The sequence below is a fragment of the Nelumbo lutea genome, chromosome 2, assembly GCF_056320005.1.
Source record: "Nelumbo lutea isolate HS-2025 chromosome 2, American lotus-T2T, whole genome shotgun sequence".
Lineage (NCBI taxonomy): Eukaryota > Viridiplantae > Streptophyta > Magnoliopsida > Proteales > Nelumbonaceae > Nelumbo > Nelumbo lutea.
In genome coordinates, this window is record NC_142685.1 from 16,055,406 (window position 1) to 16,081,829 (window position 26,424).

Below are 26,424 nucleotides of genomic sequence, written 5' to 3' on the forward strand. Positions count from 1 at the left end.
CATAAATTTATTTTTTAAATTTTTTTAATAATACTAATGTCATTTGTTAAATTTAAATTTAATTTTTAAGTTTAAATCTTTTGAATAGACAAACTAAACCAAAAATAGACCCAACTTGATAAAACTCAAGTTGGTGGGTTTTCACTAATGGTCAAGGATTTTAAAACTGAACCAGACAACGAACTAGTCAGGGGTGGTCCGGTTGAATGGTTCGAATGGTTTGACTACCCGGGTCAGCGGCTTTCTGACCAAATCAATGGTTTTTGGGGAAATAACAGTTTTGGGGTAAAACAGAATTGGTCACCTTCCTTGTTTTTCCAGTTCGACCGTCCAATCTAGTCCGGTTTTGAAAATCATGCTAATGGTCAATTGATTTTGGGTGACAAACTCCCAACCTAACTAGGTCGATTTGGTTGGCGAAATAGCTTGCAATCAAGCTGACCCAATCCTTGAAAATAAATTTATAATGAAAATACAATAAATATCTAATAAGAATACAATAAATACTAAAAATACATTAAACTAGTCAATAAATAGTGTAATCTCAAATAACAGTTTAGTCTCTAATAAATATTAATCATTAAATTATAAAAAAATACATAATTACTAAAAATAAATTTATAACAAAAATACAATAAATATGATAAATTAAATTTCAAAAGTTAAATAATAGTTGTTTAATCTCCAATAATTATTGACAATTTAATGTTAAATAACAAAACACAAATAGATTTATAAATAATTATTGAAAACATATTTATAAAAAAATACAATAAATAATTACTAAAAATAAAATAAATATTAATTTTATTATATATATATATATAAATATATAATGAACATACACTATTATTGTAAAATCAATACTAATAAATCTTTTTTTTTGAAAGTTATTTTCTGTAATTATTAATTGTTATAAGTGAAACTAGTTATTTAAATAATAATATTATTTAATTTTTTATAATATTAATTGTTTGTTGAATTTAATAATCCATAAGGTTATAATTAGTACTATTACATAATTCATCGTTAATTTTGTTATTTTAACTATTTAAAATTAGATTGACAATTTAATGTTAATTTTGTTGTTTTAACTTTTGACAATTTAATGTTAAATAACAAAACACAAATAGATTTATAAATAATTATTGAAAACATATTTAACAAAAAAATACAATAAATAATTACTAAAAATAAAATAAAAATTAATTTTAGTTATATATATATATATAACGAATATACACTATTATTGTAAAATCATTACTAATAAATCTTTTTTTTGAAAGTTATTTTCTGTAATTATTAATTGTTATAAGTGAAACTAGTTATTTAAATAATAATATTATTTATTTTTTATAATATTAATTGTTTGTTGAATTTAATAATCCATAAAATTATAATTAGTACTATTATTACATAATTCATTGTTAATTTTGTTATTTTAACTATTTAAAATTTAGTCATGTTAAGTATTTCGTTATTTGAATATTTAATTAATATTTAAAATTTTTCATTATTTGAATTTTATTTATTTTAATGTTATTATGTAATATTAAATGTTTTGTTATATAATTATTTAGTTATTTTTAATGTTTTATTATTTAAGATATTTAGTTATTGAAATATTTAAATAATGTTTTATTTTTAATGTTAAATTTTTTATTATTTGAATAACATTTAAATTGTAAAATTGTAATTTATATTGTTACTACATAATTTCATGATGAATTTTGTAAAAATATAGAATTATTAATAATATAAATATTATTAAATATATTATAATTAATTTTTGTGTTTGGTATAAATATTTTAAAGTTAGTATTTAATTTTGTTATAATATTTAAATAGTTCTGAAATTTTTTAATTGAAACTTTATTTAGATAGATTAGATAAAAAGTGGGGGAGAGAGTATAAATAAGAATTAGAGATAATTTAGGAGGGAATCTCTCTACTAAATTAGAGAAATAGGATTTAGAGATAATTTAGGAAATAAATAGGAATTAGAGACGATTTAGGAGAAAGTGGAGGAAAGTGATGCCACTTGGCTAAAGGTTAGAAAAGCAATCCCTCCTTCTTTATGGGTGTTAGAATTAGTTAAGCCTATGTTATTTCCTTATTGGTTTAATGAGTAATTGTGTGAAATTAAAAAGAAAATACATAATTCAAAAAAAGGAAATTAGGAAGGGGGTTTAAAGCAGGGATAGGCATGGTGACCTGGACGTCTTGTTATGTATATCTATAGATAGATATGTATGCATATATGTATGGTTTATTAAAAAGTTATGCATCTATACATGTATGCATGCAAATATATGTTTATATATACATCTCAAGTCCAACCCGGAAAATTAAAAATCCCGAACTTTTGGGCCTAGGCTTAGCTCAAGAATAAAAAATCTAAGCCAAACACATGTAAAATTGAAAATTGTGGGATAGGTTGGTTTGGGATCATATTGGACCCGCCCAAGTTGCATCCTAGTGGGGACCATACTCCCCATCCTTGTCCTCAATCAAAAATCAACCTCCATCTCTGATCACCGATGGAGGCAAGCTCCCATCAAGGGACCAAACCCCCTAAATTCTCTTTTTTAATTAAAAGTACTTACTTTGGAAAAAAAATCATTAATCAAAATTGATTGAGTACTTAACTAACATAATTAATAACCGAGATAACATGAAAATTGAAATTTGTCTAATATATATAGTGGTACCATTATCATTGTCATCGTCCATGCCTTATCCCAACGGGGTTGGTTACATAAATATTGTTTTGTCAATCTATTCAATTTAAAGCCATATCTACTATTTAAAATATCAATGCTTAAATCATTTCTTACTACTTCTACCCATATCTTTTTTGGTCTACACCTATTTCTTCTAGTTCTAGTCCCTTCCACTTGTAATAAATCTTTAAATTCTCTTATTTAATTAAAACCTTACTTTGAGATTTATGTTAATGAATTTTACTTTGGGAATTACTTAAAATAAAGAAAAAATCATTAAGCTAAATTGATTTAGCACTTAAGTAACATAATTAATCACCAAATAACATGAGAATTGAAATTTGCCCAAACTGATATTGTTTGACAACTATACATCATCATCATCATCATCATCATCCATGCCTTATCCTAACTATATGGGGTTGGCTACATGAATCCTGTTGACAAATCCATGTCCTTTATGGTCTATTCCTAGCTCTTTTATCCCCTTTCACTTGTAACAAATCACACTTAATTGAAGTTGTTGGTGATCTTTTATGCAAATGACTAAAACATTTTAGTCTACTCTCTTTCATTTTATTACATATTTGAGCTACTCAAAGTTGGATAAGGGTGGGGACTTCACTCCCCATCCTAGGGACCGGGAATTACCGTTCATATCTTCTTCCACATATAAAAGAAAGTTTAAAATATGCATATTATACTAACCAAGCAATTTTGATATAAATTAAGGTGAAATTGTTACAAAAAACTAAGGGTGGACACCAATTAATCAAAAGCTATTTGTTAGCCATTTGGGAAAAAAACTCAATTCAGCATAATCCAAAATTGAGCTTTGAGCGCTTGATTGTTAGTTGAGTGCAAATAGTATGAAGAAGCTCAACTCACGAAGCTTGCAATCCTAATCGAAACTTATATATTACATTATCAATTTATATATGTATAATAAGAAAGAAATTTTTATATGTATATTCTTTAAATTTTTATATGAAGCTTGGTTCACTATTGAGTTTCAGATGAATTGAACTCAAACATATGACCTTCGAATCTAGTCAATTTTGTTGACACCAATCTAGCCAAATTTGAACTAATAGTTTTCGCTTAGATTGAATTCGAGCCCAAAATCAAACAATACTTTTTCTATGGAGTTGAGATCAAATAATCTTAATGTTCAGCTCGGCTTGTATCCAACCATCCACCCCTGCTGCCAAAACTTTAACAAACTAGGCTGCCATGGGTTGAGTTACAAATTTGTTAATTTTTTAAAGTCCTTGATCATAATCCAAGCCAATGTAGTTGAAATTCTTTAACCTGCCATTTTGGGAGTGTTTATTTTTAAACATTTATTCAAATAAACACTCATTTTAGTTGAAAATCACATCAATAAGCACTTGTATGCTTTTGGGAAATAAGCCCAATAATTGCTTATTCATGCCAATAAACCCATTTTTAAGCATTTATTGCTTTCTAACCCGTCTTTAGCCCGACATACTTATACTACCCCTAGGACTGTTTATGGGTCGGGTTGGGTCGGTTTGCTGAGGTTTTTCCAACTGATCTGACCTAGTCGGGTTACTTGAGATGGAAACCGAAACTGACCCAGTGTTAAGCAAAACCGATCTGGTCGATTTGAGTCGGGTTGGGTCGGTTTCGGCTCTAAGTTCATCCATGCCCTCCATGGCCCATGTGCCTGTGTGGTGCAAGCTTGGGTTGTCAGATATTTCAGTTTTTATGTAAAACTAAAATATCTTTATTTAACAATTTTAAATATAAAATATATTTAAATTAAAATCAAAATATATATTTAAATAGATTAAGTCGATTTAATTTAAAATCAAAATATATATTTAAATAGTTAAGTAGGAACTAAGTCGGTTCGGTTCGAATCAGTTTCGATTTTCAAACAAGAAAACTAAAACCGATCTAAACCATCGGTTTATGAATTTATACAACCCAAAACCAACCGGTACTGATGAAAACCCAACCGACTCATATTAAATTGGTCCGGCTTAGTCAGTTTGGTCGGGTTGGACTTTCTTATGAACAACCCTAACTACCCCATTCGAGTGAATCGCTTTTTGGTGGTAACCGACAAGTGCTAAATAAGCACTGTTACAATAAACAATTATTTTAGTAATAAGCACTCCCAAACAAGGCCTTTAATTGGCAACGCGGCTTACCCAATTTGCTAACCCATGGTGGGTAACCAAACACTTGACATATATAAACCCGTTTCCCCGTCCTCAATCCTCCCTCCTTAAACCCTTCCGGTGCATACTTTCGCTATTCAAAACCCTAGTTTCGTCGGTTGCCCTTTGATCAACAAAAATGGTACCAACTTCCTCCTCCTCTCTTTTTTCTATGCATAACATCTGCTTTGTCTTTAGTAGTTTTACATCAATTTGCTTCTTTTGGGGGCTGGTGTTTTGGTCTTACTTATTCTTGTGATACTTTTTCTGTTTGATTGATACAAGACCGCCGAAGCCGTAAATCCGAAAGCATACCCTCTCGCAGATGCACAACTAACCATAACAATATTGGACCTTATTCAACAAGCTGCCAACTACAAGCAGCTGAAGAAGGGAGCGAATGAAGGTTATTATTTGCGTAGATTTTGCCTTCACATCTCTCGTTTTTTTTGTGTTTTTTTTTTTTTTTAATTTTTTTGGAGAGTAGTTTTGGTGTTTCTAATGCAGCTTTCCTCTCCTTCTGATTACAGCGACGAAGACACTGAACAGGGGTATTTCGGAGTTTGTAGTGATGGCGGCTGATACCGAGCCTCTTGAAATTCTTCTACATCTTCCCCTACTAGCCGAAGATAAGGTAACTTCCTGTGTTTTTTTTTTTTTTTTGTAGTGCGTTCGATTATATTATGGTTTATGGATTTAAGCATTCCGATTATTCTGTGATATAATTGCAATGTGTGGTTATGCATTACTTTTCTAGGCTACTAATGGTGAGAATATTATCCTTTTTCCCGAGTCAAAACTCAGAAAATAATTCGGTTACTTATCAGGGTAATGAACAAATGTTATATTTCAAAAAAATGATTAAAAGGATGAAGGATAATTAGATTTTCGTTTTCTGTGGGGGAGGGGCTTATGATTAAGATTGCTGAGGTCTGGAAATATTTGTAGCATGAACTACTGTTCGGAGCATACCTTCAACAATTTACAATTTAACATTACTAATTTTTTAATTGCCTGCCAACCTGGGGGGTTGTTGAGTCCATCTCAATAAAAGGAGTAGATTTTTTTTTTTCAGGTTCAATGTGGGTTTATTTTCTTTTATATTTGTTCTTTCAGGCAAATGGTACGTTAAATGCCATCTTGCTCATCAATTTTCAATCTTGTTAGATATGTGCCGAAGGTCAGCTGAACTGACTAGATTACTTATTTCTGGTAGAACATATATTTCTCACAATGTGCCCTTTGATGTTGAAGGCCTAAGGCTGTACATATATTTTTTGATTTCTTGCTCTGTTAACCATGGGCAGACATTGCAGATGGGTTATTATGTAAAAGTAGCTATTCAGTTAACCATTATCATGTGAATGATCTTGACCACATTGCTTAAAAATGAGTTTTACTGCACAGTTATGATACACGTTTATGCTATCAAACACGTGATATCATGATTACTATGTAACAGAAATGTAAGCAAGGATATATCTATCAAAAAAAATGTAAACAAGGATGTTGGATTCTTTGATAGTCCATATATTCTGTTAGTCAGAATCAGAAGTCAAATTGTAGGCTTTCCCAAACCGGAAACACAATAAACAAGTACAAATTAAAAGTAGGTTGATAGTTGCTGATAAAAAAAATAGTAGGGTGAAGGTCAACCTGGCACTAACGGAACTATTGTTTTGATCTTTTTTGTCTCGCTATCTTGGTTCGTGGATACTGGAGGTGGTTGAGTTGATTTTTGTTGACAATAGCTCAGGTCTTAAAAAATACTAACACATCAAGAACCTGCAATGTATGATTGTCAATGGAGACCGAAAGTCTGATACCTGATCTGGGATCCAATCCAATTATTTCAGATTTAGGCGATTCATTACATAATCAGATTGGATGTGAATTTGACCCTATCTGATCATACATAGATTAATAAATTCAGTAACTTATGTTCATATAATTTTATGCTGTATGTATAAGTTAAAAGTGACTAATTGGATATGTTTAAGATGTGGCTGGACCCAATCTAAATCTGATCCAATTACAGCCACATGGTTGATGACACCTGGGTACTTACTGGTTGCTTAGTCTGCCTATATCAATGCAAATTTACAAACTGTTTTTATAGCTTCTCGTTATATATAAAAAATCCTAAAGATATCGATTAAATGTCATATGATGATTAACTACAAAAAGACATCAATGCGATGTACAAATTACAAGATTACTTGACCAAACAAGGGGTGAGGGGGACCTCTAATTTTGGGACTAGCTGTATTTTTTTTTATCTGAGGCTACATCTTGTGCCTCGGTTTGGGATGCTTCAATTGTTGTATATTTGCCTTTGATCTTTTAACAAGTTCCTATCTGCTTATAAAAGAAAGGTGATTAACACCATAAAAAAAATACTTGGATCTAATTTTCTAAACTTAAAATGGAACTTGGTTTTTGAGAATGAATACTTTGGATGGTGCTCCCTGTGTTTAATCCAATGTTTGTATTGTATGTGTATATTGGTATTTTTGCATGTGGTGCATCTAACTAGCTGTTGGAAAGCCATACTAGAGTGACTGCAAGGCTAAATTCCTGAGAACCGAGTTTTTGATTTTATGCTATTTATGGGTCTTATTAATGAGTGCATACAGGGGACAGGACTTCTTTGGCAGCAATGAGTAGCTCCAAAAATTACCACTTTTGTATAACAATTACATAGGCAAGATTTCTTTGCATGTCTCACTTTCCAACAAGAAAACAAATGGCAAGTTGGTGGGTTCAGTCATAACTTGACACATAACACAGCTTTCTGGAAACCAAAAGGAGAATTGCCTATTCATTTGTCTTCTAGTATAGATAACTAAAGATAAAATTGAAATGGTTCTTATTTTGAAAAATTAATGGCTTGAATAAAATGGTCTTTCTCTTCTTCTTTCTCATGCTTAATCTCTGTGAACCTATGAAGTTAAAGAGATTTGATTATCTCCTTAAACCGACTTCTTTCATCAGGATTGTGTTTTGGTTCTTCATTGTTTTCTATTTTGCTCTGTAACCACCTCTCGAGTAAGATCCTTTTTATTTTTGTTGTTTTTTTTTAAAAAAACAGAAAATAGTTTCATTGTTAGGTATTCCCTTGGAACGATGACGAGGAAGGAAGATAAGCAAAGAAATTGGTTTCAGATTGAGCCTATAATTTTGTATTCGAAACCTTTCTTTTTGTTTCAGCTCCCTATTTTGTTTTAGAATAATAAGTATCCCCTTTATTTGAGTTACCTAAAATAGAATGGATTGGTTGGGCATTAACAATCAGTAATCGATTTTCTTTCTCATTTAGAAACTGGTGTTTAAAGAAATCTTGGAAACAGCCTCTTCGTATGTGCCAGGGGTAAGGCTGTGTACATCTGTTCCTCCCCAGATCCCGCATTGGTGGGAGACTCCTGCACTGGACTGCCCTTTTGTTTAAAGAAATATTGCATTCGTGGCATGTGATGAATGGTGGACTATATTTGGCTATTTCTTATTCAATGTTAGCCCTACATAAAAACATCCACAAGCAAAATTATTAACAATTCAACTAAGGCTATGAATTTTTCATTTAAAACTCTTCAGGGTCAATACCAGTGTTGTAGGACTTGGATTCGATCCGTCAATGAACCATTGAACTGGTGATGCATCAGCATCATGGGTCCCAGTTTTTATGCTTTTTATGGATATACAATTAACCAATGGTTAACTGTTAAATCGACACCCAGTAAGCTGTCTGGTTATTGTCCATTTCAACAATACTGGTCAAGACTCCCTGTGGTTTTAGAGGGTTATGTATGTAACACTAACGTTTGATTTTTGAAGAGCAATTAACGCTGACATATTTGGTTGTTGCAGAATGTGCCATATGTGTTTGTGCCTTCCAAGCAAGCCCTTGGCCGAGCATGTGGAGTAACCAGACCTGTAATTGCTTGCTCTGTAACGAGCAACGAGGGAAGCCAGTTGAAATCCCAAATACAGCAACTTAAGGTGTGCTCTTGTCGTTTATACTGTATTTATCCCATTCCTTTTCTTTTTAGGAACCCATGTTCAATTGTTCATATTGCTAAATTTATTAATGGTAATGCAGGATGCCATTGAAAAGCTCCTAATCTAAGAGATGTAGAGACATTCGGTGTGATGGGCCTCTCAGATAATTATAATTGATTCTTCTAGAGGCTTTGACTGACAAGGTTGTTGTGTTTACTAGAGAAGTAAGTTTGCACCGCATTTCAGTTTTCCCATTTCAGGATTTTCTATGAATTACTTAATATGAATGTAAACTTGTTATACAACTGAAGCTGTGTTCGAAGGGCGATTGATGATAAACTAAATTATAGATGGTTCAAGGTATTAGTAGGTTTTGAGAGAAGAAATATATTCAAATTACGAGTTCGTGTACTTAATGAAGCTCAAAATAGTTGGAATTCCTAACATTAATGAGCAATACTGTGACAATCTTTATTTTCTACTTTTCTTGATAAGATAAGCTTACCCTTGAAATATCAAGGTTTTTATTTACTACCACTGTAATGAGTTCGGATTAGCTGAATCATGAATGCCCCACCCTGTGGAGCGGGCTATGTGGCAAAGTGAGAGAGAGTGCACAAACTGCACGTACGCAAACATTCTCATATCACAAGTTTTATTTTATTTATTTTGGATAAATGACAAATTCTTATATCACGAGTTCTAACTCACAAATCTAGCGTTTTTTTCTTGTCCTCAGTCAAGCCTACTCTTTAAAATTTTAATCTAATCGTTTGATCTCAATCTGCCTCTCTCCAACTTTTGTGATTATTATGGTGAAAGTGTGAAACTCGATGGTGATCAGTGGAAGTAGAGGTGGTAGAGAAAGATGTTTGGGGTATGCAGAGAAATAAAGGGTTCGATTATGATTCCAGAAAGGCATGATATTTGAAACACTTGTGACCTATAAACTTGCATCATAAAATTTAAAACTAGTCGGGTTGGTTAGGCAGCTTGGTTTTCATAAAAATTGATGCGGGGGGTTTTGATTGGTCAATGTTCTCCCATATCATGTCTTCTACTCCAACATCATAGAGTTTTTTAAAAAATAAAATTTTTATAACAAGGCCCTCTTTTGTTAAGTTACTAAATGCACTTATCTAAGCAAGTGTTTTTCAGGAAAGACTTACCTAGTCGGGTGGGTTAGGCAGCCTGGTTTTCATAAAAATTGATGCGGGGGGTTTTGATTGGTCAATGTTCTCCCATATCATGTCTTCTACTCCAACATCATAGAGTTTTTTAAAAAATAAAATTTTTATAACAAGGCCCTCTTTTGTTAAGTTACTGAATGCACTTATCTAAGCAAGTGTTTTTCAGGAAAGACTTACCTAGGAAAGTGTATTTATCCATGTTCTTTTATTTCTTAGGTAAATAAGGCAATGACCATTTTAGTCATAAAAATTCATTATTAAAAGGGGTGTTTTTGTCCCATCCAAGTGTTGGTGACTTTTTCCTATGTGGAAAAGTTTACTTAGAGATGGATATCACTTACCTTATACATGGAAAAATAACTTTTTCGTGGTCCTTACATAAATGTGAAAAAAGATAATTCTTAGTAATAGCTTATAAGTTATTATTGTATTGGGAACAGGGTTCTGGTGTGATGTGGGATCAGTTTATGGGTAGGAGATCCTAGCTGTATTTGTTCCTCGATAAGAGGGGTAGAGCAGAATACAACACAGTTGTGACTGCAGGGCTAGAAGATTATCTGTTGGAGGAGCCTAGCTTCAGTGGCAGTTTGGCGAGCAACATTCTCCTTACTAAAAATTCTCCATGTATGTGGCTGAGGATTAGGACTAGAGGCAAGGTTTAAAATATCAAAATTTGATAATACCGTTGATGTATTGTATATCATATTGGTTTTTGTTTTTTAAGGTGCCCAATAGCATGAGTGTAAGATTGATCCAGTGTTGTGCCGTTCCTCTTATGTCCAGTGAATCGACCCATATAAATACTAAATAAATACAGCCATTGTATTGTCCTGTTCCTGATAATCTGATACCATGCAAAAATATGATGTGCGCATCATCGATATGACTTATGAGTCTTACTATGATACCGAAAAGGCACGATACCTAATACATAATCAACTAGTATCATACAAACTGCTAACTTATCAGAATTCTTCTTCCTATTTGATGCTTGTCCGTCCCTCTCTTAATTACTTTTTATTAAGTCTCTCCCCCTACCGCAATGTACACTGTTCATCAGATGCCACATGTTCAAGTTATCATCCTAATGTCTCAACCAATTTGTATGTATATCTATAATATATATATTATAAATATATAAAAAAAATCGAACCGATCTAACTGGTTGATTCGGTCCAATTTTGAATCTGAAATTTTGATAATCGAAACTTTTTGTTCAGTTTTACCATTAACAGCTCTTATTGTTAGGTTGACTTTGATGAATCATAGTTGGAAGCGCGAACATATAAATAATGCATAAAAAAATTTCTGTGAGAAGATGAATAATTGTCCTAAAGCGCATCCATGACAACAATCATCCAAAACACTGCGGCGGTCTGCCAGTATCCAAATTATTTATCAATGAATCAATCCTACATTGGTAGGATTCTTATTCCTCTCTAATGGGCTTCATAGGATGTGTTATTAAGTAAATATCATGCCTCTGTTTTCCAAAGCATTCCATGTTGGGTGGTTAGTTACAGCTAGACTGTCTTATAGTAGTATGTATAATTAATTCTCTCATATTCAAACAAACCAATTGCTTCAAGCCCTATACTTGCTCTATGCGTCCTCCTGTAAGTACATTAGATATATGATATTAGCTGAGCAACCACTTCTCCCTGACTCTTTCCTTGTACCTCCATGAATAAGAGGGATCAAGAAGAAAAGATAATGCATAGCAAGAATTCACCAAGTCTTCTTACTTAATGGTAATCGGAAGGCAACGAAGCCCTATTGGTGTTACTTTTGAATTGCCCTCGTTGTTTCTTTTAAGGACTAAAATACCCCTCCTTGGTTGATTGTCTCAAGGATTGGTACTGATTAGCACATGCATGGTCAATGATCTACTAGTTTAGACTTCAGAATTAGATGATGGTCAGAAACCCTATTTAGATTCTCCTTGATATGGTTAATGGGCTTGAATAAAAAACGATTTTTACGGTTCAGTCCACCTCACCTCATAATATAATAGGGAAACTATTTTCCTCAATCTCCCCCCCCCTCCAAAAAAGGCTAATAGGCCTCATGTGCATCCCATCTATCCCTGACCCTGGTGCTGATTCTTCATAACCCATGTGTAACATAATTATCTAAGGCCCCGTTTGGTTCATGGGAATAGGGGTCTGGAATCGGAACCGGAATGGGTTATTCCAATTCCAATTGTTTGGTTGGATGGAATTAGAATTCCATTCCCATTCCTGCTGGACTGTCATTCCCCATTTGAGGTAATGGCCATTCCCTGCCTCTCTCTTGGGAATGAAATTTCATTTCTGCTGATTTTAATTCCCATTTCCATTCCTCTCTGAACCAAATAGATTATGAGAATGGACCATTCTGATTCTGATTCTAAATATGAACTAAACGGACCCTAAATTAAATACACATGTTCACACACACAAAAAAAAAAGATTGGCACATGGAGCGGTTGCCAATGGAAACTTTTTTTTTTCTTTTCTTTTTAGGCTTGAAGCTTCATCTTCGTTTAGCAATTTAACCAATCCATATTTTGCAATAATATAGTGTTTTATGGCATTCTTAATGCGGACATTTGTCTTCCATGTCTACGGACAAGGCCTACCCCATTCATGTCAACCAATTTGAAAATTTTCTTTCTTCCCTTTTCTGATTTATCACACTTTGATTTCAGAAGCTAATAGCTCATTTCCACATCAAAACAAGGTAAAATATAACATACCTAATGAAAATTTTATGAAGCACTTCCAATTCTTTTGTGTGTTTAGATTTTAGAAAAGCATATATTCAAGTCCACCGGCCATGGTGCTTTGGCATCCTCACTATTAATTTTATAAATCTCTTAGCTGTTTATTGGGTGAACTAAGTTCTGTCTGTCACCTTCTCATGCCACAAATTAATGGGAAGCGATTTGTTATTGGCATTTCTGTTTTCCCACACAGTTGCAAGCAAACACGTAAATAGATCTTGTTCCCTATCTCGAAAACCCAGTTGTATTTTCATATATTCTAATGCATTCACGTGTATCTCCCTTAAAATCTCCCTACTCACTAGACAGAAACATAAAACAAAATTTGTAGAAAGACCTCTCAAGACCACCAGGAGGAAACTTCCCCTAATTAACCTGCAAGAGCCTGAGATTCTAATCCTAACCCTATATATACGCATGTAAGATTCATCCATATTCTCCATCCCTCTAAGTAGTAGTCTGGAGGAAACCCCATATATGCTGCAAGCATTCCTAGCTAGAACGCTTTCTGATTTGTTAGTTATTACACACAAAAATGACTACTCTGCAGCTTCTTATTTGCTTCGTCTTCGCCAATATTGTCGTGGTACCTCTAGCCATGGCTGAGAAAGCTGTTGAATTGAACGCACCAGCGCCAACTCCAGCAGATAATCGTAAAGCATCACCAATTGCCGAAACGCCCACTATTGCTCGGAAGCTTGGGATCAAACACCAACAGAAAGTAGTGATCAGTTCCTTGCTGGAAGGGTCGTCGGATCCGTTGCCACCGAGTCCAGCAGCTAATAGTCAAGAGCTGGAGATTGCCCAAGCGCCCATAAGCCAACCAAACAGAAGCAAGCAGCCCTTGACTATAGTGCTGTCATCATCAAAAATTGCTGAAGCACCAGTAGCCCGACGGCTTGGAAGGCATCATTCAAGTGGTAAATCGGTCGCCGGTGGTGGAGTGATCCTTGGAGGTCTTGCAACCACATTTTTCGTTTCGATTTTCTGTTACATTCGCGCCACGAGGAGAAGAAACGGCCAAACAACCAGCTCCTAGCTAGCTAGACTGGAGCTTTTTATTTTACAGGAACGTACTTCATACTTGGGTTGCCCTTGCCCGGCACATCTCCTTTGATTTTGTAATTGTAAATTGTAAGAAGAAGAGTAAATATCCATTAAATTAATAGAAATTATAGTGTAAGCTATCTGTTGGATTCTGTAATTACTGCAAACTCTGTTGTTGAATTGAAAGAACTCCATTACCACATCCACGTATAGTATAGACGTTCAAATATTTAATCAGAAACTTCGAGCACGGTGAGGATTGATATATGCGAATTGATGAGTTCTCCGACAAGGGCCAAATTAAGTGTGAATCAGGATCAATAATATAAATAATTAAATAGCAATTAGCAACTGAAACGGACATTCAAGAATGTTCAGGAGGCTCAGGCTCTTCCCAAAATAAGGGAAGCAAAACAAAATCAATCACAATTGTATTTGAGCCCTCAAACTAACGAAGCACAGATCTGATGATACCAAGAGCCATTTACAGCCAGACATCGGGAGCATCTCCCCCTCAATAACAAAGGAGCGTTTTGTTGTGGAGTGTAAGTTGGTGGGTCCCGCTCCGATTGAGACACATGTTTTGTCGAAAAGGATTTCTGACTCCCGAGTCAGTTCTGTTACGCCCCTTTTTTCTTTGGTTAATCCCAGACCGGGCTGGCTTTGTGTTAATCCAACCCGACCGACTCTGTTGTTTCTTTCAATTCAACAGATTGTCCAAAATCTGTTGAAGGAAAAGGCCGGCACTTTGGTCGGCCAAAACTTACTCTGATCCGGTCGAACTTAAATAGTTTGATCAATTAAATAAAATTTTCTTCGGCTATCGTTCATTGAGGTTATGTTTGGTTTGAATGGAAAAGGTAGGGAAAGGTAGAAAAACCTATACAAATTTTGTAAAGGTTTCTTTGCCTTTCTCTTCCTTTCCCTACCTTTTCTTTCAAACCAAACACTTTGCAACTGTCAATGGGTTGGATAAGTCCCGGTCCCGGTTTGGACAAACCAACCAACAAGACAGCTATGTATAGACCGAGTCCTCAGACCTGATTTTTTGTTTGTTTGTTTGTTAAATGAGGGAAAACAACAAAGCTACACAGAACTTAAAAGTGATGATCAATAATAGCCACGAACTTAAAAGTGTCCCACGTTGGCCAACTAATTAGCCACGAAGTTGTCAATGTGTCGGGTTTATCCAAACAAAGGAAAAAAAAAAATTCTATCCTGTTTCACATCTAATTTATATTTCATTGAGATTCCATAAAAATAAATTTCATTGAAATTATTTTTTATCCTGTTTCACATCAAACAAACAGAATTGGAATTTAAAATATTACATTTTCTGTCACTAAATAAAGGGAAAAAAAGAATAGAAAAAAAGAGCAGGAATAAATTTGGGCAGGATATCTGGTTCTAGACTTTTTTTTTTTTTTCACGACTTTAGCTGGCTAATCCAAGTATCCAACCAGAACCATATATCTATGATTCGACGAAACTTGTTCAAAATGGAACCCACATCTACCTGCTATTCTTCTGGCTTCGACTCGGCTGATATGGAAGGATCAAGTTCAAATTTTCGGTCGGATTCGTGCGGGTTGGCAATTTCCAGCTCACTTAGGGTCCCCATTGTCAGGCTTCTTCCAAACAGCCACCAAACCTTGGGTGGAAGATACAAGATTTGCCCCAACATATAGGAGCTATGAGAAATCCATGTCCATGCTGGTACTTTCAGAGAAGAATCCAGGCCTTGAAGAACAACAGAGAAGTCGGATTCTGTTGGCAATCTCCAGCTATTAAACAGAATTAATTAATCTCCTTCAACACCTTATAATCTGCTGCAAAATTAATGCTCCTTCAGCTTACAACTAAACATAGAGTTGCATGTTCCCTACCTCGAAACCCAGTTGCATTTCTCCAAATTTTCTAAAGCCCATGCACGTGTATGATGCATCTCCCTAGTTTGACTTCATTTTGCTGATAACCCAGAAAAGCAAGTTTTACCAAACAAAAAACCCTTTAACTCGATCCCACCTCTCCTTTTTCTCTATTATCTGTCCATTAAAGAATGAACGGAAACTTCTGTCAAAGAGCACGAGCATGGAATCTTTCAGACTGAGAAGCCAGAAGCCCCCTCATCTCAATTATATAAGAGTAGATTGGAAGCTTATTGTCTTGTCATACGCCTTCATCAACTTAGGCCGGCTAACAAGCAGTTGTACGAAATGCTTAGGTTCGTCCTTTTTGTCTTTTTGATTGCTGCGGTTGCAGACAAGGCTAATGGAGAAATTCAGACCTCATTCATGCTCACTGGTCACGGTGTCTCGGAGCCACCGGCTTTGACTCCATCATCTCCATCTCCAGAAATGGAAACATCCCCCAAAAAGTCATCAATCCAATCCCAATGGGACAATATTGACAATAATAATAAGCATTGGGGTGGAGAGGTAAGTAGCTCCAGCTCCTTGGATGAGCCAGAGCCAGCTGCTGCTTCTGTGGAAGCCCCAAAGCAAAAGCTGGAAATTGCTGAATCGCCATCTGCCATCAGACGTATGGGAAGACATCGTTATCATAAGAACATAGATGAGTGCATCATCGGAGGTGGGATTATCGTCGGCGGCCTTGTTGCCTCCTTCGTGATTTCTGTTGCTTGCTACATTCGAGCTACTAGAAGAAGAACAGAAGAACCTAATAAATCCCAACATTTTGGGACAAGCTGATAGCTATGAGGAGGCCACCAGGCTCTTTCTTCTTTTCTTTTCTTTTTTTTCTTCTTAATTCATAGCATCTTCTTCTGCACTGGATTTTTTTATACTGTAAATTAATTACAATTCTAAAAATTCAGTAAACAAGAATTATCTTATTTAAGGTGCGATGTGAAAGTAATTAAGCCTTCGCCCCATCTACCGTTCTGTATGTTGAAATGTAAATTAGACTAGTAATATATGTACGTATGAGGAGAAATTCCCGTGGAAGTAATGCCTGCACTGTCTTCTGTTCGGACCTTAATTTTCTGATCATGCGTTGTACAATTCCCGTGGAAAACTCTCTCTCTCTCTCTCTCTCTCAGCCATTACTAGGAACTCAAAAGAAGAAAATAGATTGGTTGGATAATTGAGACACTCGTCTGATTAATGAATAACCAGGTTTAGATAGGACTGGATTGGTCCAAATCTTTTGGTTCCAAAATATTGCATTAATTGCTGGCCCCAAATCACCACTGACCCAAAAAAGAATAAAAGTGAATTTTGACACAAAAAGAGAAGAAGTGTTAATGTTCTTTAATTAAATTTTATAGAACATGCTTCATTTCGTGGTAGAACGATCTGGGCATCTAGGGGTTAACAACAACTTCATGATATATACTTTACCCAATCTATTCCTACCTACCTCATTTAAAAAAGTAATGATTCCACAGAAATAACATCTCTGGATCATGGGCTGTTTCCTGAACAATACAAGAAAAATTGGAACCTCAATTGCTCATCAGCACACTTACACAAAAATAAACCAAATCAGAAACGTCCTATATATATCTCGTATCATTACTAGGTTGTGCAACTTGAAAGGATTAATGCTTTTCGGGACAATTTATGATGTGGGAAAGACATTAATGTTAAAGGTGCCAATTGGCTCAATTGGCAAGGGGTGGATTCGAGACTCGCTTGGTTGCTTTTTTTGGGCAAGATTTTTCAACTATTCTTATGGTTTAGGAAATTGACTAATTTTTGTATATTGTCTTAAAGTCCCTTTAAAGTTATTTAACAATTGTCTAAAACCTCTCTCACCTGTTAATTTTCTGTCACACTCTATTCACAGTATGTGCATGACTGATATATTTTTAAAAATTCTTAAAATATCCTTGGTTACGGTGTCAAATTATAAACAACAAGATGATTGCTTCCTTCTGTTGCAATCCCTCTTTCCTCTTGAAGTTGCAATCTCTTAATCACTCCCTGAAGCTCCTAAAAAATCTTAAGTTTTCTCCTCGTCTCAACCTCAGTTTCATTCGCTCTTCCGTCTTGAAGTTGCAATCCCTTTAACTCTCTAATCTAGCATTCCACTTTGATCCCAACCTCTGTTGCTGCTTATGTTTCCGCTTCAAGCTCTGCATACCTTCTTCATGACAGTTGCAATTTTTCCTTAAAAACCTTTCAAGTAACAGAAAAGGAAGACAGAAGCAAATGGTTGTCCAGTTCATCCCGTTGTATCAATCAAAAGTCAAAACCAAAGCAAATAGAGGTCACATTCGGGATGGACACACAACGCATGAGCGCACTACTTATCCTTACAGCCGTATTTAGCATGTCTGCAACCACATATTCACATTACAAGCAAACAACACTAATATCCTCCCAATTGCTTGACTTCCACAGGACTGTTCCAAAAAAAAAAAAAACAGAATTATGATACTCATAAATTATATTAGCTAGACAGTCATCACACCTAGCTATTAGCTTCTCGATAACAACATGAGTAAAAAAAACATGCTTAACAGACTCATAGTGCTTTAGAATAGGACTTCATTCTTTTCAATTTGGGCATTTTTTAGATTGTAAGACTGATATAGTGGACTTAGAGTCTAACTCAATAACGAGGGGAAACCATCCTCTGTGCAATATACTACCCAAAGCTCAGCTGTTTCAATTCATGAATTGTAGGAACTCCAATATTGATGCAAAATCCTCCATACCAACAACCGAACAAGCCTGTTGTAGTAGCCAATCCCATGCTTCTTTTGACTGAACCATAAGACTTGTGTTGGGGGAGGCCAGGGTTCCATTTGATACTTCTCCAAATCATGGAATCACTCGAAACAACTGGATTAGCGGCAAGGAAAATATCTATATAATATTGAATGGATGACCGGATCAATTTAACAGTTGTATTTATTTATTGGAAAATCTTTCCATTCCTAGATTTCCATATTATCCACAAAGTATGGCACAACAATGTTAGGTTTCTTGTGTCTAGAATTATTAACAAATGATTTCCCCATTGTCATATGAAGTAGTCCTGCTCAGCACTTGGATTAATATCTAGATATGTCCAAATATTTCTATTGACATCACAGTTTGTAGATAAATGCTTTAAATCCTCTGGTTCCTAATTACATATTTGACAAACAAGGTTTTGAATGATATTTCTGTGATAAAGTTGAGTGGATGCATGTTGGAAGTTTGCCTTGAATTAACAACCACATAATAAAAAAATGTTGCCCTCCTATATAAGAACAAGGTAGTTTCCAAATTCGATAAGGGGTTGGCCATATTTATGAGTGAAGAGAACTTCAAAGGCCGATTTAACTGTTACATTGCCATCCTTTCTCGACCCCCAAACCCACTTGTCTTCTATGACACTTTCTGATCTGGTTTCTTAAGAGGGATTACTCTAATCATATGGACAATTTGATTTAACTATTACATTGCCATCCTTAGTCGACCCCCAAACCCACTTGTCTTCTATGACACTTTATGATTGATCTAATTTCTTAAGAGGGATTTCTCTAATCATATGGACAATTTGATTTAACTATTACATTGCCATCCTTAGTCGACCCCCAAACCCACTTGTCTTCTATGACACTTTCTGATTGATCTAATTTCTTAAGAGGGATTTCTCTAATCATATGGTCAACTCTAGTGGGTAGAAGAGATTCAACTTCACTGGTTAAGAAAATTTAGACAGCCCTATGGTTAAGAAATATTGAACAATTGACAAAAATTGTAAACTAAAATATAAAATTTTCTTAAATTCCACACAGACAAAAATAAAAAATAAAAAAAGAAAAAGAAAAGCACTACCTATCTCAAGTAAGGTGCACCAAAGTTCAGGTGTGCCACTAGAGGGGGAAGTCATCACCTCTCTAGAATTTAATGAAATGTTAAAAGTGGATTTATCTTGAGAATTAATGATTAATCATGGGAATTGGGGTGAACCTCTAGTATCATAACTGTTGGACGGGGTTTGATTGCCATCTATATGGAGATGGTGATTTCAATGAGGCCTGAACAAACAAATAAAATTGTAAGTGTACCATCATCAAGCGTTAATCCTCCACTCTTGGTAGTTTAATGAAACGAGGGCCTGAATGTTTAGCTATTACTATCGCCAAAAAAAGGCTCAGCTGTTGAGTATTAAAACAAAAAGGTGAGCTGTTACAATCAATTCAAATAGAAATGCACAAGGCAATTAGCCTTTAAAATTTTCAGCATTGGTTTCTTTGGTTTTACTACAACAGTCCCAAGAGGTGAAGAGTGACAGGGGAACTTGCAAAACAAAAACACAACAGCCCTCCTCTTCACCATTTCTAAGTTCCAATACATATAGCTATTTGGTTCTATATGTCTATTCTGTTTAAAAATAAACCTGTAAAAATAACTGTTTTGTATTATTAGAAAAATGAAGAAAATAAATGATGGAGATCTTTTCTGTGTTAGGAAAGAAGAAAATAAATGTCGACCTCTGTGGTCGACAAAGACTTCTTGAGGTTAATGAACCTGCAAAACAAAGAGAAGAGTGATAGGGTTTTTTTTTTTTTTTGTATGATCAATAATGGCTTCTTTGTGCTTATTGAACCAATAGCTGAATGATACTACAAAATGGGGACACTTGTGCACTTGCATTCATTTTGTAAAAACAGGCGTACGTAAAATAGAAACTAACCCTTTTTGCTTCCTGTCATGCAGCTTTAGACAGATAGGTTAGAATAAAAAAAATTGGAGGGATATAATTAGAACTAAAACTGTAATTCTAATTTTTATATATGGTTAGTCAATTAATAGAAATTAAATAATATATGAGAATGGGAAAAACATGCATTTGCAGGGGTAATATTGAAAAAGCAAAATCAGAGTGTTCGAACATTCTACTTGTCTCATTCTCATTTTTATTTATGGGTAGTAATAGAAAAAATAAATCATATTTTTCAAGGAATTCAGCCTTTATTTGCCCTTCTCTCTATGCAAAATTGAGGATCAACGTATGTGGGGAATTGGCAGAGGGAAAAGAGCAAAGAAATTGAAATTCAGACACAGAGATTACGACGGGAGAAGGAAACCTTTTACCACAATATTCAAGATATCCCAACCAATCCCAAGGAGCCGTGGGGCCTTGAGATAGACTATGATGATACATTGACCCTAGAAATCTATTGAATAGTTACCAGATGTTGATGATGCAGAGCCATTGCCTTCACCTTGTCAAAATACTGCAGATAAATCTGCTACCACACCAGTCGGTACCAACAATGGCAACTCTCTAGAATCGGACCTTGAGTTAGTTGCTGTGCTGCTCAAGAACCCGGAGCTGGTTTTTGCCTTGACATTTGGCCAGTGTGACAACTTTATGGAGATTACATTTCCACCCCACAAGGGGCTACCCCACAACGCCCCAGAGTACATTTCTGCCGTGTATTGTGAATATTTCCTATAATAATATCATCGGTTCTATATTATTATCGGGAGATGTCTTCAATACAAATTGATAAAAAAAAATGTCCTCAATACACGGTGATAATGTGCTATGGGGCGAAGATGTGAACTCAACGAGTGAAGAAATACTAAAACTGTTGGGTATGATCAAGGCTAGCGGAATTGGTCTACCCGAGGTCTTAAATGGGTGTTGCGGAAAAGCCGAATGGAAGCCGGAAATCACATAAGGCCCCAAGGGTTTGTTGCAGCCACCTGTTTCAGCTACCAACGGGTGGCGTTGGTTTCTGAGTAGCTCCTGCGGTCATTCCTTCGATGCCTGCTGCTCTATCATCGGCCACGATGACTCAAGAAAACATAAGTGTACTTTTTGCTCACAGGAATTGCAGCGTGCTTCGCCATCGAGAGATTTAAACGTTTAAAGCTCAGTTTGGTAGAAATATAAATACAAATATATAGAGTGTAAAATCATATATTTTATATATATTTGAATTGTATATATTTATATTTATATATTTTTTCTAAACTGAGCCTAAATATCATTATAAATCTATGATGTACTTTTTTATCTTTCTCAAAACTTTTATTGATTGAGATTTTATTTTGAAAATTTGAAAAATAATTAAAGATAAATTTAATATTTTGTTTTTTCGTTAGTCAAATTTTAAAAAGATTTCCCATTTTTTTATAGTTTGTCTCACTTGAGTTGGGGAGGTGGGGCCGGGGGGTTATTGGTTTTTGCTGTGATCGCCCATCCAACGATCCAATCTAAAATTTAACCAAGAATAGATTGGACATTTTCCCTCCACCGTCACCGTTAAGCATAACGGTTAATTATATATATATATATACATATATATATATATTTTGAGAATAAAAAAAACACAACACGCTTGGTATTTCTACTTTTCTAGTGTTGTTTGTGGAAGATTCGGACTCTTTCAATGGACTCTAAAGTCTTGAACTCAAACCATTAATTGGGCCTTAACAAAAACCACTAATTATGTATTTCCCTTCCCTTCCTTAGCCGTTTCTTTATTGGGAATTAACCTCTGTTCTTCTTTCAGTCCTCACTGGGTTGCAATCGCTCCCTCAGTACATTCCTTCCCGCTGCCAGCCTGCCACCTCTGTTGTCCAATTAATCTATCCTTCGACTGGTAAGTTCCCATTTGCTTCTCTCTCCTTGTTGAATTTAGATGACCGTAAGTGGATTATGATTTCATTTTGCAAGTTCTTTCTCTTTTCTTTTCTTGAATCTCCATTGGATTCTAAAATTTGGACTGGTTTGTTAGATGCTAAATTCGATGTTTGAGGGTTTAGTTGTTTTACTACGACATTGATTCAGTAGACACATGCATATAACCATATATACATGCTGGGGTTCTTATCGATGCGCCCTCTCCTTGTCTGCTTACGGGACACGATGGTTCTTGCAGGTGTTAAATTTGTTTCTACCGCTCCACCTCCACGTACTAAGGTTCTTTATATGTCAAAAAACACTAATTGGTTTTTTCCTCTTTGTTTTGGATACGATAGTTGTCTAAGGTGCTAATTTTGATTCTTTCGCGGCCTTACCACAATTGTTGATTCAGAAAAGATTAGATGTTGAATACACCTCGCACTCGCAATCCCTTATTGTTTGTGTCTTGGAGGCAAAGGCAAGCACATAAACACAAACAAATATACCACTTACCAAATTCAGGCAAACTAAACTACTGATGCCTCATTCTTTCTTGCATTAAATTCACCATTATGCGTATGTGATTTTATTTTCTGGATTGATATCATTATCGTCATCATCATTATCAACATGCATTGTGTTACACACATCTTGTTTGTGTTTTGGAAGCACTGAGTTCACACAAATTCATAGCTTTTGCTTCCAAATTTTCAAGCAAAAATATATTATTACCTGAATGTAACCACATCTAATTTTCAAGCAAAAATATATTATTACGTTCTCTAAAGATCAGAATATATCATTCTATCCCATTTCATGACTTCCCATTGACTAACTTACTATCCATTCTCCCATGTAATATAAGACAATAAATTGATTACTTGAACAACATATTTCTGATTGATGATGGATGGTGGGGTAGGCTCTATTCAGGTTACCCTCATTGCCATTTTCCATTAACATTTTAGATCAATTTTCTGTTCTCTGTGACCATCCCTAGGAATGTCAATGGGTTGGGTTAAATGGTAAACCTGGCTTAACCCGACCCTATAGGGTTGGGTTAGGGTCAGGTTCTTTGGGTGTAAGGTTAGGTTATGGTTTTGATGCTTTAACCCAAGTCGAGTTTGGATTTTTCTATTCCAGCCCTCCAGCTTATGATACATCTACAAATATAGAGGGTATTTTTGTAGTTTGGTAATGACTTTAACCACATAACCTTAAAGTTTAGGATTTTCTTTTCATGTCTGTTTTCATTTTTCTTCCTTCACTATGGAGGAATGACACCTTGGAATCCATAAAACAAATTCCAACTTAAATTAATGGCTCTTGGTTTTTCAAAATGTGTTATAAAAATACAGATGAGAGACTGTGGCTCAAGTTGGGTCGGTATTGTGTTGAACCCTATAGGGTTGTGTTGGGTTCGGAAATTACATGTTATGAAGTCAGGTCAGGTTTGGGTGGAAGCATTGGAGGGTTGGGTTAAGGTGAAGGCAAACCATTACTGAACCCGACCTGTTGATATGACCATCCTTATTTTCCATTCGTATTCTCTTCAGACATTTTTCGTTCAGCCTCAGTTTAAAGAATTATTTCTTAGGACCCTTTCCCCATCTTTCTGTTATACATACTGTATTGCCTTCGAATATTACTGGTTTAGTGTCATGTAGATGTTGTTGACCTGTTGAGTTGGGAGTCCTCTTCTTATATTCTTATTTATATGTTCACATTGTTCAAACCAAAGCAGTTGTCTATTCTTCTTATTATTCAATTCCAATATTGTATCTTGTGAGAGATCTGCATAGGGTGTTTAGAATGAAAATGTTTGTTGCAGTGGCTGCGAATATGAAAAAGAATTTAATTTGTTGAGTCTCAGTTATGATCTTAGTATTGGTTTGAATCAGAAATTCCATCTAATTGTATTTGTGAAATTCGACACAAAATGTAGGTTTCAAACAGATCAAAAGTGCAACCTTAGCTTTTAATTAAGTAGTGTATGAAAGTGGATCTATCCTGAGAGCATGAGAAAAGATGCTGATAATCAAGTAGTGTATGAAAGTGGATCTATTCTGAGAGCATGAGAAAAGATGCTAATAATAGACCAGTGTCATCTATACGTAAAAAATGAGATATAATAGTCCTCCCTCTGTTAATGAACAAAATTCTTGCATGAGCTGTTTTCCAGTCTCTGAATCAGGACAATGATTGCAGAATGCACTTGATTCAACTATATGTATTTTTTGCTCTCAGTGTTACTGATTTAATTTGTGCATACTTGCCGTGCTATATTTGCATTCTTTGCTTCTTAGCAGGCTTATTGGCATTTGGTATCATCTGATATATTGAGTGTAGTCCATAGCTTCTTTTTTTGAGATGTCTTTCGAGTACAAAAGGAGAAGCAAAGGTTTAAGCAAATTGTGCTTGAGCATATACTATGTCATCTTTTTGCTACTTGCATATTTATTACATGATCAGCCTTTCTGCTTCTTATAAACATACTTTCAGGGGCAAAAGATTTAAAAATCAGAATGGTGGATGCAAACTCAGTAATGGCGGTAATTAGGGCTTCTCGTCCCACTTTCAGAAATGCACATGACAAAATAGCTTTTGCAGTTCATGCATCTTTTCTTGCTTCAGACTACATCCTTACAGCTACTGGGCATCCTGCTTTCTCTGAAAGTGCTTTATCATCTTCTTCAGGTAAGCTTCACATTAGTTTCATTGATTTCACCATTTCTTCCTCTGCCCCTCCCCCTCTTGGTTTTCTTAACTTTTCCTTTTGAAAAATAACTTCTGTTTCTTCTATGGGTAGATGAAGTTGGTATAGAGGGATGGAATGACACTGATGACTCCTATGGTTTCGTCTATGCGAATGAATCAAAGGGCTCAAAGATATCAGTCATGGTGAAATGTTTGGTGATGGGGGATAGTTTGATTGTTGATGCACTGCTTATTGGGAATGGAGAAACAAAACCTCTGAATATCCAAATCAAGTAGTGGTTCTTTTTAGATCTTGATATTAGTTTTTCCTTCTTGTTTTATTTGTGTAATTGTTTTGATTCTATTCCTGTTATTGATTTGGCGTTTTCTGCAGTGTCAATGACTATGATGGCAGGAGTGAGGGCACTAACTATTCACAGATGTATAAGAATTTTGGTGAGCTTGTGAGGTGTTTGGATTCTAATATCTTGTCCAAGTTGAAGGAATCACTAATGGTTCCAAGCAGTTCATCTTCTTCCCTTCCAAGGTACATAATTTGAACTCAAGTATTGTTCACTAACATTTTTAGTTTGGTTGAATCACAATTTTTCAGTTTATTCACAGATTCCAAGCAAAAGATGGGTTCCTAATCTTCCATAGCATAAAAACTGAAACATTCACTTGCATTATCATATGCTTACTGATCTCATACTAAGCTAGGACCAGTCCTTGAGAGAGTTGTCATCATCATCATTTAAGCCTTGGTCCAACTATATGGGTTTGTCTACCTGAATCATGTTCCACTATTCTGTCCTGTTCATTACCATCTCCATTGTTCAATTATGGGCTCTGAAATCATTTCTCATTAACCTGTATCCTTTTTGGCTTGCCCCTATCTCTTCTAGCCCCTTAAACTTTTAATAGATCACTTCTTCTTACTGGTGCTATAGATGGTCCATCTGACTCATGTTTGCACATTCCCAAATCATCTTAGTCCACTTCCCCCATTTTATCACCTTTTGGAGATACTTCTGTTCTGATATCAGTGGACTGATGACAAATGGGACATTAATTGCGTGCCGCTTCAAAGGCCTGATGGGAAACAGGAGTCTTTGTCACAGAGAACGTCTCTTTTGTTGAAGTGTGTGTAAGCTTTACATGGTTTTTGCTTGTTTAATCTTGGATAATCCTATGTAATACTATAGTTACTTTCT

General features: G+C 35.1%; 2 protein-coding genes across 5 annotated transcripts in view; both read left to right on the forward strand.

The window, feature by feature from the left end:
* The first annotated feature begins 4,887 nt into the window (after positions 1-4,887).
* On the forward strand, positions 4,888-9,442 carry LOC148868821 (uncharacterized). Its single transcript, XM_088968881.1, has 5 exons — positions 4,888-5,054; positions 5,198-5,318; positions 5,443-5,546; positions 8,780-8,911; positions 9,012-9,442. The coding sequence occupies exons 1-5, from the start codon at positions 5,052-5,054 to the stop codon at positions 9,036-9,038; spliced, it is 387 nt and encodes a 128-aa protein (XP_088825007.1). The 5' UTR covers positions 4,888-5,051; the 3' UTR covers positions 9,039-9,442.
* A 12,773-nt stretch (positions 9,443-22,215) lies between these two features.
* The window catches only part of LOC148868822 (proteasome inhibitor-like protein), a 30,447-nt gene continuing 26,238 nt past the window's right edge, over positions 22,216-26,424 (forward strand). The window contains exons 1-5 of one of the 4 annotated variants that reach the window (XM_088974042.1): positions 22,258-22,490; positions 22,770-22,810; positions 25,025-25,210; positions 25,323-25,503; positions 25,605-25,757. In XM_088974042.1, coding sequence (XP_088830168.1) covers positions 25,039-25,210; positions 25,323-25,503; positions 25,605-25,757 — 506 coding nt within the window. In that variant the 5' untranslated portion in view covers positions 22,258-22,490; positions 22,770-22,810; positions 25,025-25,038. Of the gene's footprint in view, positions 22,491-22,769; positions 22,811-25,015; positions 25,211-25,322; positions 25,504-25,604; positions 25,758-26,424 lie in introns of all 4 variants that reach the window. The other 3 variants (XM_088974045.1, XM_088974043.1, XM_088974044.1) reach the window with 3 other exon arrangements.

Coding starts and splice junctions, on each gene's coding strand:
- LOC148868821 (XM_088968881.1), top strand. Junction 5,547..8,779: donor CCCTACTAGCCGAAGATAAG/GTAACTTCCTGT, acceptor TGGTTGTTGCAG/AATGTGCCATATGTGTTTGT. Junction 8,912..9,011: donor CCCAAATACAGCAACTTAAG/GTGTGCTCTTGT, acceptor ATGGTAATGCAG/GATGCCATTGAAAAGCTCCT.